Source organism: Sapajus apella, unplaced genomic scaffold (assembly GCF_009761245.1).
Source record: "Sapajus apella isolate SASKATOON/1434 unplaced genomic scaffold, GSC_monkey_1.0 scaffold72, whole genome shotgun sequence".
Lineage (NCBI taxonomy): Eukaryota > Metazoa > Chordata > Mammalia > Primates > Cebidae > Sapajus > Sapajus apella.
In genome coordinates, this window is record NW_022437012.1 from 623,420 (window position 1) to 637,400 (window position 13,981).

The 13,981-nt window shown below is 51.2% G+C and overlaps 1 protein-coding gene across 1 annotated transcript in view; it reads right to left on the minus strand.

The window, feature by feature from the left end:
* GLI2 (GLI family zinc finger 2) overlaps window positions 1-13,981 on the minus strand; it is a 251,203-nt gene that overhangs the window by 10,613 nt on the left and 226,609 nt on the right. The window contains exons 6-10 of the mRNA XM_032250612.1: window positions 13,574-13,775; window positions 11,908-12,121; window positions 10,475-10,597; window positions 7,149-7,283; window positions 3,673-3,822 (exon numbers count right to left, since the gene is read on the minus strand). Of these exons, the coding sequence (XP_032106503.1) occupies window positions 3,673-3,822; window positions 7,149-7,283; window positions 10,475-10,597; window positions 11,908-12,121; window positions 13,574-13,775 (824 nt within the window). The remainder of the gene's footprint in view (window positions 1-3,672; window positions 3,823-7,148; window positions 7,284-10,474; window positions 10,598-11,907; window positions 12,122-13,573; window positions 13,776-13,981) is intronic.

The window sequence follows — 13,981 nt, forward strand, 5'->3', positions numbered from 1 at the left end:
CCTTCAGTGACTGGGCCACCCTCACCTTCACTCTGGCCACGCTGGTCTCCTTTCAGTTCTTTGACCCCACTAAGTTCTTCCTGGCTTGGGGCCTCTGCCTACCCAGTAGTAGGGAACCTACCCAGAAAGGTTCCTTTCTGGCTGGAAACTTTCGCAGCCCCCACCCAATCTGGTTCCTGGCCCAGGTCCCTCTGAGAGCGTGTTTCTAATACTTTCAATCACAACACTCTATCCTCTCTCCGTTATTCCCCTTGGCATGATTTATAATGATCTTAATCATTTTGCTACCCAGCCTTCTTACTAGAATACCAGCTCCACAGAGCAGGAATTTTCTGGGTCTTGTTCATTGCTGTGTTCCTAATATTTAGCGCCTAGGCACTCAAGAAACATTTTTGGGAAGGAAGGAGGAAAGGAGGGAGCAAGGGAGAGAGGAAGGAAAGAAAGGAGGTGGGAGAGAGGGAAGGAAGGAGGAAGGGGAGAAGGAGGAGGAGATCATTGCAGGGAGCTCTGCAGCTATTCCAAAGATACTGTGGTTGCACTGAATGGATGTATGAAAACTGCCCTCAGGAGGACACCCACATCCCTGTAGGAGCTGTCTCATTCCTCACATCCTCCCCTTTATTCCTGACCCGTCTGATTGAGCACGCTTGGCTCCAAATGCCTTTCATCTGTTTCCACAACTCACAGCTCATATCATCAAAGGGCTATGATTTGCCACCACTGAGGATGTTAAGAAAATAACTTGTTGCAATGGGCCCCAAAGAGCCAGAACAATCTTGCAAAAGGAGGACAAATTTGGAGGACTCATATGTCCCAATTTACTTCCTACACATTGACAGTAAGAAAGACTGCATGTGGTATAAAGAGAGACACAGAGATCCACGCAATATAACTAGCAGTTCAGAAGGAAACCCAGACACTTAAGGTCAATTGAGTTTTGACAAGCGTGCCAAGACCATTCAAGTAGAAAGAACAGTTTTTCAACAAATGAACTCAGACAACTGCGTAATCACAAGCAAAAGAGTAAGTTTGGATCCCTACCTCATACCGTGTACAAACATTAACTCCAGGCAGGGCATGGTGCTCACACCTGTAATCCCAGCATTTTGGGAGGCCGAGGCAGGCAGATCACCTGAGGTCAGGAGTTCGAGACCAGCCTGGCCATCGTGGTGAAAACCTGTCTCTACTAAAAATACAAAAATAATTTTTTTTTTTTTGTGCCAGGTGTGATAGCACATGCCTGAATTCCAGCTACTTGGGAGGCTGAGGCAGGAGAATTGCTTGAACCCGGGAGGTGGAGGTTGCAGTGAGCCAAGATGGCACCACTGCACTCCAGCCTGGGTGACAGAGGGAGAAGACTCTGTCTCCAAGCAAACAAACAAACAAACAAACAACTCCAGATGGACCAAAGACCTCAATGGAAGAGCTTTATTATAAAACCCCTTATACACACATATATTTCCTTTAAAAATTTTTTAAAATTTTTTAGAGTGCCAGTATTCAATATTTCTATAAAGAAAAGTCTATCTTTATAAACTATAAAATTCTTAGAAGAAAACATAGAGGTAAATTTTTGTGACCTTGGATTAGGCAATGGTTCCTTAGCTATGACACTAAAAGCACAAGCAATTAAAAAATTAAACAACCTCAAAATTAAAAAATTTTGTGCCTTAAAGATAAGTATCAGAGAAATGAAAAGAAAACTGAGAGAATGGGAGAATTATTTGCAAGTTATATATCTGATAAGGGTCTAGTAACTTAGACATATAAAAAATTCTTACAAGTTAATAACAAAAAGACACCCAGATTTCAAAATGGGCAATATTTGAGTAAACAGTTCTCCAAAGAAGATACACAAATGTCCAGTAAGCTCCTGAAAATGAAGTTCAACATCATTAGTCACTAACTAGGGAAGTGCCAATCAAAAACACAATAAAATACGACTCTATACCCACTAGGATAAGGCTAGAATAAAAAAGACAGGTAACAACCAGTGTTGGTGAAGATCTGGGGAAATTGGAACCCTCATTCGTTGTGGGTGGAAAGTTAAAATGGAGCAGTGTTTTTGGAAAACAGTCTAGTAGTTCCTCAATTGCCATATGACTTAGCAATCCCACTCCTAGTTACACATACCCAAGAGAAGTGAAAACGTTATGTCCATGTAAAAACATGAACATACATATCCATATTAGCATTACTCATAACAGCCCCAAAGTGATTGCAATGCAAATATCCATCAACTGATGAATGCATAAACAAAGCACAGTCTAGCCATTCAATGGAATATTATGCAGCCATGAAAAGAAATAAAGTACGTGTGCATGCTACAACACAGATGAAACCTTGAAAACGTGTTAACTGAAAGAAGCAAGACACAAAGTCACATATTGTATTATTTCAGTTTTTATGAAATTTCCAGACTAGGCAAATCCATACAGAGAGAAAGCAGATTAGTAATTGTTCAGGGCTGTGGGATGGAGAGAATTCGGAGCGGCTGCTAATGAGTACAGGGTATCTTTCTGGGGTGATGAAAATGTTCTGAAATTAACTAGTAGTAATTGTTGTACAAATTTGGGAATATATTAAACACAACTAAATTGTACATTTTCTTAAAAGGGTGAACTTTATGGTATGTTCATCTCTATTTTTGGTAGTGATCCATGAGATAATGGCTTTGTCCCCTTTCCACAAAGGCACAGAGAGTTATTTCTCAATAAAAAAACTGACATGCCAACAAAGGTAGCATATTTCACTGGATCCTGGACACCACGGATTTTAAGACAGTCTGACTTCAGAGATGCTAAGGTGAAAATAAAATGTATGTCTCAGAATCTGTGAAACAGGAATTCACAAAGAGGAGTTCCCAGGTGTTTCAGCCGCAGATAAAACCACGTCTGCTTTCGTGGGCAAGAAAATAAGTCTGTTGAACTATAGTCATAAATCCTGTTGACCTCCTAAAGGAGACCATAGAAAAGGTCTTTGAGCTCACTAAAAAATAATAATAACTCAGCTGGGAGCTGTGGCTCAAGCCTGTAATCCCAGCACTTTGGGAGGCCGAGGCAGGCGGACTGCTTGAGCCCAGGAGTTTGAGTGGCCTGGGCAACATGGTGAAATCCCGTCTCTACAAAAAACCACAAAAATTAGCTGATGTGGTGACATGCGCCTGTCGTCCCAGCTACTCAGGAGGCTGAGGTGGGAGGACTGCCTGATCCCAGGAGGTGGAGGCTGCAATGAGCTGCCTGGGTGACACAGTGAGACTTTCTCAAAAAACAAACAAAAAACCTTCAACCCAAATGAGTTTTAACCCATCATGGCTCAAGCTCTGAAGCACCAATGATGTTTTTTTCCTCTGCAGAGTGCTATGGAGTAGTCCTCTGCCCAGTGTCACCCAGCCAAGCAAACTGCAGGAGGCAGCTCTGCCTTTGGGCTGACAATCACAGACACACTCACACATTTCTCTGTGCTTACCAAGACGCTCACACCCAGAGAGCAAATCCATCAATGTCTGGGACAGCACGAGGCGAGGGGCCTCCAGTACCCAAACAGGCAGAGTGGGAACAGGCTTCTGTCCCAGAGCCCCTGCTGTGGCTGGCCACCTCCGAACACGATCCCCCTGGCCAGGCTGACGGGCCGGTCCTGATGCCGCGGCGGGGGTGGGGAGAAGCCACTCACCGTGCACTTGTGGGGCTTCTCGCCTGTGTGCCGCCGCATGTGCACCACCAGCATGTACTGTGCCTTGAAGGGCTTCTGCTCCCGCGTGCAGGCCTGCCAGCGGCACACAAACTCCTTCTTCTCCCCGTGGATGTGCTCATTGTTGATGTGCTGCCGGGAGGGAAATGCCCAGGAGTGGGTAAGCAGGGCCACGAGGCCCACAGACCACCCCCGGCTGTCAGCTGACCACCCGCCCCGGCACGCCCCCGGCACGCCCCCGGCCCTCCCCGACCTGCGTGCAGACCACCCACCCTGCTGACCCCACCTATTATGTTCAGACCACGCTCCTCATTGCCCATCCCACCTACTACGGTGCAGACCACTGACCTAACAAGATCACCCCTACAAGCCAGGCCACACCTCCTCATGAATAATCACTGGCTGCCATTAAATGAAGGCCTACTGCGTGCCACTTATCTTCCCTGCATTTTCCAATCAGTCATCAAAGTGACCATCGGTACTGGGCAAAGGCATCCCATGCACCCCAGCCTGGGCTCAGGGCTCTGGGGTGAGACGCTCCTAGGCTGCAAACAGTGGGCACTAATTAACCGCAGCGAGGCAAGCGTCCCGTAGTGGTGCGTGAGAAGCCTCTCCTAAGCTTGGCCCATTGTTTCAGAGGTTTGTAAATAACATGTTTTGTTATAACAGAAAAACAACACATGCTCATTTCTATTTTTGTATTGACCCATGAGATAATGGCTTTGTCCCCTTTTGACAAAGGCACAGAGAGTTCAGCGGCCTGCCCTGGGCCCTTGCAGGCGATGTGGCAGGGCCAGATCTGACCTTAATGGTGGGCTCTGGGCACTGCGTGGGGCTCACCCTGGGAGAAAACAGCCTAGGCGAGTGAGGCAGGAAATCCAGCGCAGCACGACTAACCCCGCCGCGTCTCTCGGGTCAGGTGGGGCTTTGCTTCCCCATCCCGACCGCGAGGCCAAGACAGTCAGGTCTTGGAGGCCTCTCCTTCCTCCTCCGTTCTTCACTTCCTCCCAGCCCCACTCCCACAACCTCTAGACCCATACTGTCTGCTGCAGTAGCCACTTGTCCCATGTGGCTCTTGCACACTTGAAATATGGCTGGCCCAAGCCGGGACGGGCTAGGAGTGCAAACTAAACGTCAGTTTCAAAGACTTAGAATGGAAAAAAAAAAAGAATATACAATATCTCAATAATTATGTTTTCTATTAACTACCTGTTGAAATAATATTTCAGATATATTGGGGTAAATAAAAAATATTAAAATGAACTACACCTGCTTCTTTTTGCCCCTTTTAAAGGCACTCCTAGGACATGTAAATTACGTGGGTGGCTGGCATTTGCGGCCTGCAGTATTGTTCTGCTGGACTCTCTGCTGTGGACCTTTGCCACCTGCAAGGCTGTCCTGAGAGCCAAGCATCAGGCACTGGCAGTGCCTTGCCCCAGAGGACAGAAAACTGTCAGATCCTCACACCTTATGCGACTGGCCCCATTGTCATGCATATGAATACCCCTGTTGGAGCATGTGAAATCTATAGCGCTTTGAACTTCCAGAGAAATCTTATCATACTACCCTCACTTTCCATTTTTAAAGCCTTTCAAATGATAAAAATGCTTCCTGACAATGCCTTTCATTTATTTCTTATTGGTTTACTTAGCAACAAATTGTTAATAATCGACGGAGGGCTCAGCTCGCCTGTGCGCCTGTTCCATCCATCTTTCCAGGGAGCAGAGAGAGACAGACAAAGACAGAGCTGGGTGAAGGGGTCTGCTTTTTCCAGGGCCTGGTGGACGTGGCCACCTATAGCTGTAGGACAGTCCAGGGCATCGGCAGAAGTCCCTGGTTAAAGCCCTTCCTTCCAGGTTGGGGACCCTCAGCCTTTGTTTGAGGAAATCCATGCCTGCTCTTGGAGCTGACCCACTTATCACAGAGCACGTCTTTGACATCCTCATCTGCATGCTCTGGCTTTGGCCATCCCCTGGCCTGAGAGGGTCCCTCTCTCCTCTTTTCATCTGACTGATTTGTTCTGCAACTCAGGATGCCACGGCCCCTGCTCCGGCTAGGGCTTGTTTAGCCCACAGAGGTGGCATAAGTTGAAAATTTAAATTTCAGATCCAGAAGAGGTTAGATAAGACCTTGGTTCACCAGTTCTATGTCAGCTGCACTCCTTTGCTGGGAAATTCTGGTCTTCTGGGTGAGAATGGTGTTTGGGAGGAAAAACTCCAGTACAAAAGAAACCTACATATTTGGGAGCAAGTTGCATAAACAGAAGAAACAGAGGGAGTTGGTGTGTCCTAAATGCTGAGTTCGCAGAGCTGGGGAGAAACAAGCACCTCTGGGACGGCTTCCGAATATGAAGAGGAGACGTGTGCACACGTGTGTGTGCGTGCACATGTATGTGTGTCTGCTCTTCCCAGCAATCGGGCTACTAATTTAGTGAGTTCATCTTTACAGACACTCATTCACCAAGGAATGTGTGTTGGGAGTTGGGATGGGGCTTTCTTGAATTTAAGTTCTTTTTTGGATGGAGAAGAGAGAGCCATGCAGGGGTGGTGTGGGGAGCAGGAGGAGGAAGGAGGGAGCTGCTAGGTGCAGAGTGCCTGAGAGCCACTAGGTGCTGACGAACATGACTGAGCATCCTGTGGGGCAGCATCACCCCCCTTTACAGGGAAAAAAATGAGGCTTGCAGAGATGGAGTTGCTTGCTCAGAACCATGCAGCTGGTTGTGGTGGGGACAGGTTTGGAGCCAGGTGTCTCCCACGCCGAGCCTCCGCTCTGCACGCTGCACACATCACCCTGACTGCCACATAAGGGATGCTGCAGTGTAAGAGTTTGTAGTGAGACCAAGACGCCTACCCTGAAGGGATCGCCGGCTCCCATAGTTGTCTCTAATTGCCTGAGCCGTCAGTACTAAGGCATTGTTACGCGGCCTCCTCTCTGATCTCGGGGTACACACCCCCCTGCACCCATATCCACTGGGTATCTGAGAACAGTCTCCAAGAGGAAATGGTCAACTCCTTCTATCATGGGAGAAGCTTCTTTCATTTATTATCTTGTAGATGCTGGCTGGTTTAACTAATTGTATTTCCCTCTTTGCACTGGCTATTAGGAATCTCCCAAGAGAAACAGTCTATAGTACAGAGACTATAGCTCAAAGCACTCGGTTTTTAACACTAACTCTATTCCTGGTTTCATTTTATTGTTCCCTTTTTCCTGATAGTCGCATTTACTTATTTTTTCTTTTAATCTCTTATATTACGTATGTATTGGAAGCTGTCTTAAAAACAGGCAGGGCACACATAAGTAATCATGTCTCCCACTTGCAGGGGATGCAGCCTGGGCATCTCTGGGGGCCTCTTCCTCCAGCCCCTTTTCTCTAGTAGAGACCCGGGAAGGCTCAGCATCCTGTGCGGCCTGGGCAGTCCCCCGGTGGGCGGGCTGCTGGGTGGGGCTTGGTGGCTTACATGCACCAGCTGCTCCTGGGTGTCGTACTCCTTGGTGCAGTCTTCCCAGTGGCAGTTGGTCTCATAGATGACCACCTCAGCCTCCTGCTTGCAGTCATCCCTGTCCAGGTCTTCCTTGAGGTCAGCCAGCTGTTCCTGGGAGAGGGGAAGGGCACACCCACATGAGCCGTGTCCAGACACCTGGCCCTGAAAAGAGGTCGCTGTTAGTCCCATGCATTCTGTTACAGGTGTGGATGCAAGTGTGTGCCTGCACACACAACACATGCATGCATGCACACATACACACACGCACACACACACGCACACACACACTCTCTCTCTCTCTCTCTCAGGAGGCTTTTTAGCTCCTTTCCTCAGCTCAGCCCCTGTCCACAGCTCTCCTTGTCAGATGGCCTGTCCTGGGCGGCTCCTCCTTCCTCTCTAGTGCCCTCTTGTCCTTGTTAAGGTGTTCTGTCACTCCCTGGGTCTACTACATGCCAGGAGAACAGGAGAAAGGCGGGGTGGGGTCTTTTGTCTGGTTTGATTTCCGCCGTGGGGAAGCAGTTTTTCTTGCCACAGCCCTAACACATGGGCATCTGCATGATGTGATTGTATGACAGGGAGAATCTGACGCCCTCCCCATGAACACACAGTGTGCTCAAGGCTGCCTAGGTCTGGACTTGGGTCTCCAGACCACATTAGGGCCCATGAGGCCAATTTAAGGAGGTGAAGGAAAGACCCCTGAGACATTCCTTCACCTGATCACAGGTACCTGAAATTCTTTCACCTGGTAACAGGTGCCTGAAATTCCCTTCAAAGAGGACAGTCTTTTGCTCTCAAACTGGCAACAGGCTGAGAATTAACCTGCAAGACCATCCCTACCCTCACAGATGCTAACCAGGGCCACCCTCTGAGCAGAGGACATGAGGACAGGCAGGTACCTGCCTGGGGTTGGGACATAGAGAGAGGCTCAGATGCCCCAAGTAGGGACAGAAAGCCTGCGGAGGGCCTACAGGGGCTGTCGAGGACTCCCCAGTATTCCACTGGTGTCCTAGGCAGGCTGGGAGCAAAGCTGGGCACAGAGGCAGATGTTACCAAGACTTGCTTCACATTTCAAACTCTCCAAAAACAGCAGGAAAATGTCTTTCCAAATAGCCTCTGGGGAAAACATGTATAGTCAGTCTCAGGGGGATGAATGACCTCACCCCATAGTCAAAAGGCCTGCTGCTCACTGGCTTCAGAGGCTCAATAAGGTGCCACAGCTGCCCAGGTCACGGTCTCACTCCTAATGCCCAGTCCCTTTCTGGGAGTGGCAGAAAGTGGCCTCAGGACGCCCTGCTGTCAGTGGAGACTCAAACCCCAACTGATTTTTCCATAAGAACTGCAAACACCTCTTCCAAGAAGGGGTCCTGGCTCTTTCTCAGGACCTTTCAACTGATCCGCTTGTTCTGCACAGAGAGGCAACAGCATGTCAGACGAAGCTCCGGGGGCTACACTGGCACCACAATTAAAGGAAGGCGTGGGAGCGTTTCCTTTCCAGAGCTTTAGCAATGGGATTGTCTGGGGCTGTTGGGGTGAAACCGTGGGGAGAGTGGACTAGAGGGCCTCCTACCACCCTCTCCATGCTATGAGAAAAGCTGGAAGTCAATTTGCTATTTCCACCGGCTGCGCACCGTGCTCACTCTGAAGACTTGGAAAGCTGACAGGTCACACTCCAATCAGAGGGCAGCACAGAGGTGGGTAGGGCCTCAGGGTTACACTGGGCATCCTTCTAGCCTGCAATTTCAAGGGCTTCAGCAGAGAAGGTTCATTATTCTGCAGTTTCTGCCAACGGAGAGAAAGCCCAGCCATCCACCTTACAAATGAGTCAGGGAGCCCTTGTTCAGTGAATCAGGGCACTGAGTGACAGGGGGGCAACCTTCTCACGATAAGCAGCTTTCCTTACTGACACGTGTGCAGAGCCAGGCTGGGCAGGCAGGAGGCCTTGTGTGCCCAGCCGGGGTTGGTGGGTGGGCATAGGGCCTCACCGGCGTGTGGCCATGGGGTTCCCAGGTGCTCAGTGCCTGCCTGCCTGGCCCCGTCCTCGCCATTCCGGCATGTTTATCTTCCCTGGATATGTGCCGTCCTCATCAGTTTCATCGGCCCCTGATGATGGTTGGCCTTGTGGAAACCATGCATCATGCTGAGACTGGCTTTGGTGTCAGCAAAGGGAGAAGAATTTGTCACCAGCCCCTCTGTTTGCCTGACAATAACAGGAGCCAATATTTCATGAAAATTAAGTGCCTAGAGCATGCCTGATGGCTCACGGTTTTGATAAAGGATGATCGGCAGATGCAGGGAGATGGGGATAGGAGGCCCTGAGCATCCTTGGTGCCCAAGCTGGGGCTTCTGTAGTAACGGATGGAGACCGGGCCACTATGAGAGGGCTTGGGGGGCCAGGGGCTTACTTACCAGGTCAATAGGCACGCCATGGCCTTTACAAGACAGGCCCCTGCTCCAAGAGTAGGGGCTGCCTGCCTGCTGTCTTGGAGTGGAAGAGTTTCCAAAAGTGGAAGGTTTCCAAAAGGACCAGCGCAGGGACTGGGTCACAGAATAGGCCTGCACGGGGCTGTGGGCTGCTCCGCTCTTCCCTCCCACCTGAGCTTGGCCTATTTTCCCCTCACCATGCCACTCACTGACTCAAATGTGCGTTGAATCATTGGAAAAGACTGTGTCAGTGACTACACACTTGTGTAAACCCTGGTGACATGGAACCCAGTCAGGCACTTCTCCCACAGTGCCACCTCTCCAGAGCTTAGAGTGCAGACCGGGAGACAAATGGGCACACAGCATATGCCCTGAAGTGACCCATGAGCTAGGCTGGGTGTTTGGGCCTGGAGCTAAGTCCTATTACCCAGAAGAATCAGGAGGGACTGAAGAGGCAGTGAAGGAGCCAGGGGGGCAGGTGAAGTTCCAAGAGTGACAGCAGCCCAGAGCGACCTGAGCCATTCCAGGGACAGGAGCAATTCAGCTAGGCTGTGTCTGGTGCTGCTCACAGGTCAGGTGTGGGGAGAGATGGATGCAGCCTGAGACAAGAAGGATGGGTAGGCAGAAGTTCATTCACTCACTCACTCACTCATTCATTCATTCATTCACCAAGTGTGTGATGGGTATGTAGTATGTGCAGAATGCTGGGAACACAGTGGTGAGACAGTCACAGCTCAGCATTCCCACCCAGTCCTCCCTGGGTCACTCATTCATCCATGCAGCAAGGCAGCAAGCCATCTGTTCACCACCAAGCATACAGCCCCATGGCAGCCCACAGGCCTGGTCCTGGCTGGAGGGTGGTGTGGCAGGTGGCAGGTTACCTGCGTCAGTGCCAGAGGGGAGGCCGGCCGCAGGCCCTCAGGCTCGGTCTTGACCTTGCTGCGCTTGTGAATGGCGACGGGGTTGATGGTGCTGCTCACAGCCGACTCACTGCTCTGCTTGTTCTGAGGGAGGGTGCAGAGGACAGCCTGTCACTCAGGGGCAGGGCAGGGATACCCCACATTCTTTTGGACTTTAGGATGTCCCTGCACAGACCATCTGGGCTAACTCTGTGTTTAAAGTATCAGAAATAGAGTGCCCAGCTCAGTCCTCCTGCCAGGGGCGTGTGTCCTGCTACAGGAGTGCCCAGACCTCGGCATGCCAACCCCATCTCTCCACCTCTGCCTCCCCAAGACTTCTGGGAAATGGGAAAGAGACCTTCTCTTTGGAAAATGCGGGACACCCTTGCCCTTGTTCTGATGAGGCTCAACCTCTCAGCCCTCCAGAGCAGGGGACACTGTGGGTCTGAGAACAGGGCCTGGCCAGCCCAGAGCCCGGGTCCTCAGGAGAAGGGTTTAAGGCCTATAAGGTAGTATTTCTGGAGCTGACAGCCACCATCAGGGAAGGCTCTGGGGAGCCACTGGGAGCCCTGTAGTGGAGAGGGAGGACATTCTGGAACAGGGGACACTTCTAGAGGCCGTGGTGTCCTATCTTCTTTCCAAGGATGCAGCCACATCCAGGCTCTGCCATTTGCTGGTGGGTGGCCTGGGGTGGCCCCTTCACCTCCAGCACCGTCACTGTCAGTGCTCCCAGGTTCTGGAGACTATGGGGGCTCTGCACACATGAGCTCATTTATATGCACAATGACCCCACCTAGGTGCCAGGAACCCCACTTTGCAGATAAGTTCGTGCAGGCTGCGAGAGGAAAAGAGATTTGCTGCTTTCAGGCAGGTTAGGATCCCAAAGATGGTCTGACTGATGCTAAGGCCTTTGCTTTTTCATCTCCTTATCTGTAAAACAAGACTTCATTTGCCAAATAATAATGGCACCTAGGATGTGTCAGGCACCGTACTGGGATGCTCAGGCATGCTCAAGACCCGTTGGAAAGGTCGAATGAGACGGCATATGAAAGCCTGCTGTAAATGCATGCTCTGCAACTAAACTGACAGTGTTATACTGATTCACTCACCCACCCATGACATGTGCTGGGCGGGGAGCACCTCCACGGTGCCAGGCCCTGGGAACTCGAGGCTTTCCCCATCTACTTATTATGCTTCTTGGACAGGAGACAGCAGAATTGAGAAGCTGCAAGCTTGCCATGGACTGAGCCCAGGTCTCACCTTTCTGTCATGTGGCCTCTGCCCAGAAGGCACCCCAGCAGCCAGAGATGAACCCAGAGTCCCTCCATAAGTTCTAGGCATGAGCTGGCAATAAACAGCCCTCATGTGGTCTGGATGATCACCCAGTTGCCGCCCTGGCGTCTGCACCCACCTACCTGGTTGGCGTCACTCAGGCAGTTGCTGCTGCTGCTGAGCTGGGTGGGCGTGGCATTGACGGAGGTGAGGGCCATGGGCTGCTGAGCCAGGAAGGTGGGTGAGGGCTGGATCAGGGGTGGTGTGTGTCCAAAGGCTGACCCCAGACCCCTCTGCTGGCTCAGAATCTGCTGGTAAGCCACGGGGTTGATGGGGTGGGGGAAGGTGAAGGCTGGGCTGCAACAGAGAGCAGACAAGGAGGTGGGGGTGGGGCATCAGGGGCTCTGTTAGGTTAACACTTCTTAGAGAGAACCTTGCCCAGGGGATAGGAATGGGCATGTTGCTAGCCCCACCATCACTGTGGCTTCCTCACTGAAGAACCAGCTGTGGCTCCCTACTGCCTGCCACTCACCTTCTGTGATCAGCTCCCAGGTTCTGCCCTAGGATGCAGCTTTCACCCCTGGCAGGCTGACACCCAGTAGGGACCAGGCTCCACCTCATCCTCACACCCCAGCCCCTCCACTGCTGTGATACCTAGTTGTATGCCTGCATCACTGCTCCCTGACTACGTGAACCCCATGAGGCCTCTGAATCCTGTTCTGATGTCCCCTCATCTGGAATCATGCCATGAGCCCTCCAGCTTCCATTACTCTCCTCTTGTTACTGCACTTTAGGCTCTGTCACACCACCTGCATGAGAGCCACTCTTCACACAGCAGGACACCCAGGAAGGATTGGCGACCCCTGTTGTTGAACCGTAAAAGACACTGTGGCTTCCTCCTGCTTCCTTTTGCATCACGTGCTGCAAGGTGGGCTGGGACCCGGCAGCCATGTTGTGAGGACACTCAAGCAGCCCTAAGCAGAGGCTCACAGACGAGGAACTAAGGGCACTGCTGAGAGCCCCGTGAGGCCATTCTGGCCCAGCCACGCCTTCAGCGGGCTGAAGCACTGGCTGATAGCCTGACTATGGCAACCTGAGAGAGCTGGAGCTCAGCCTGTCTTAAATTCCTGACCCTCAGAAATGGAGTGAGATAACAGTTGCTTGTGGTTTTAAACTGCTAAGTGTGGCAGCCATTCATTAGGCAGCAAAAGATAACAGATACACTGGTTACTCCTATCTCCAGGTCCTTGGGACAAACTCTCCTGACATTCCTAACACCTCCTGGCGTCTCTTGGAGGTGCTGGGGAGGCATATGAGTTTCAATCAAGCTGGCTGGGGTCTGAGACCTCAGTCAAGGGTAGCACAGAGGGGGAAAGGGTGGCTGGTGCCAGTGAGGCTTGGGTGTGCCATGATGCGGCTGCAGAGGGAGGCCTGCTGCCAGCCCAGAGGCTTGCTGAGAGCAGGGGCCACGTCCATGTCACATTTTGTGTGGTCTCCAAGGTTGACCAACACTTGGCTGCTCCACCAAATTCAGTGAAATACTAGGAAAACCACCTTCGACCTCAAACACCTTTGATTTCACGTTTGAATCATTCATGACAGCCTTGGTCCATGATGTGCTCAGATGTGATCAATTTGATCACTATTGGTTTTGAATTCATTAAAGAGGTACAAGTATGTGGATTCACAAATGCCACAAGTCCTGTCTTTCTCTTCGGGTTAAAAGCAGCCACTGAAAAGCCAGGCCCTCCCCACCAGGCCCTCAGCCCAGCTCCCGTTCTCAGCCCTCTGCTTGCAGGCAGGGCTTACCTGAGGGTGCCCGCCGACAGGTGCCCATAGGAGCCGCTGGCCGCTGAGCTGCTGCGGGAATTGTTGATGTAGGCCACCAGCGAGTTGGGTGAGGTGCGGATCATCCGCTGCAGGTCCAGGCTGGCGTCTGAGAGTGGGGAGATGGACAGCGCCCGCTTGCGGCTCAGGCGGGGCGTCACCCGAGGGCTGGAGAAACGGGACACTGTGGGACAGCCAACACAAGACAGGTCAGCATCGCTGGGGATGCGGGAGGGAGTGACAGGTAGGCAGGGGACAGGAAGAGCCTGTGAGGATGGTCTAATAAGAATCCCAGTTCCGCTAACTTTCCAGTTGTGGGCTCTTAGACAAAGAATGTTACCTCTCAGTCTCAGTTTATTGATCTGTAAAATGGACTGAGGAGCACAAGGC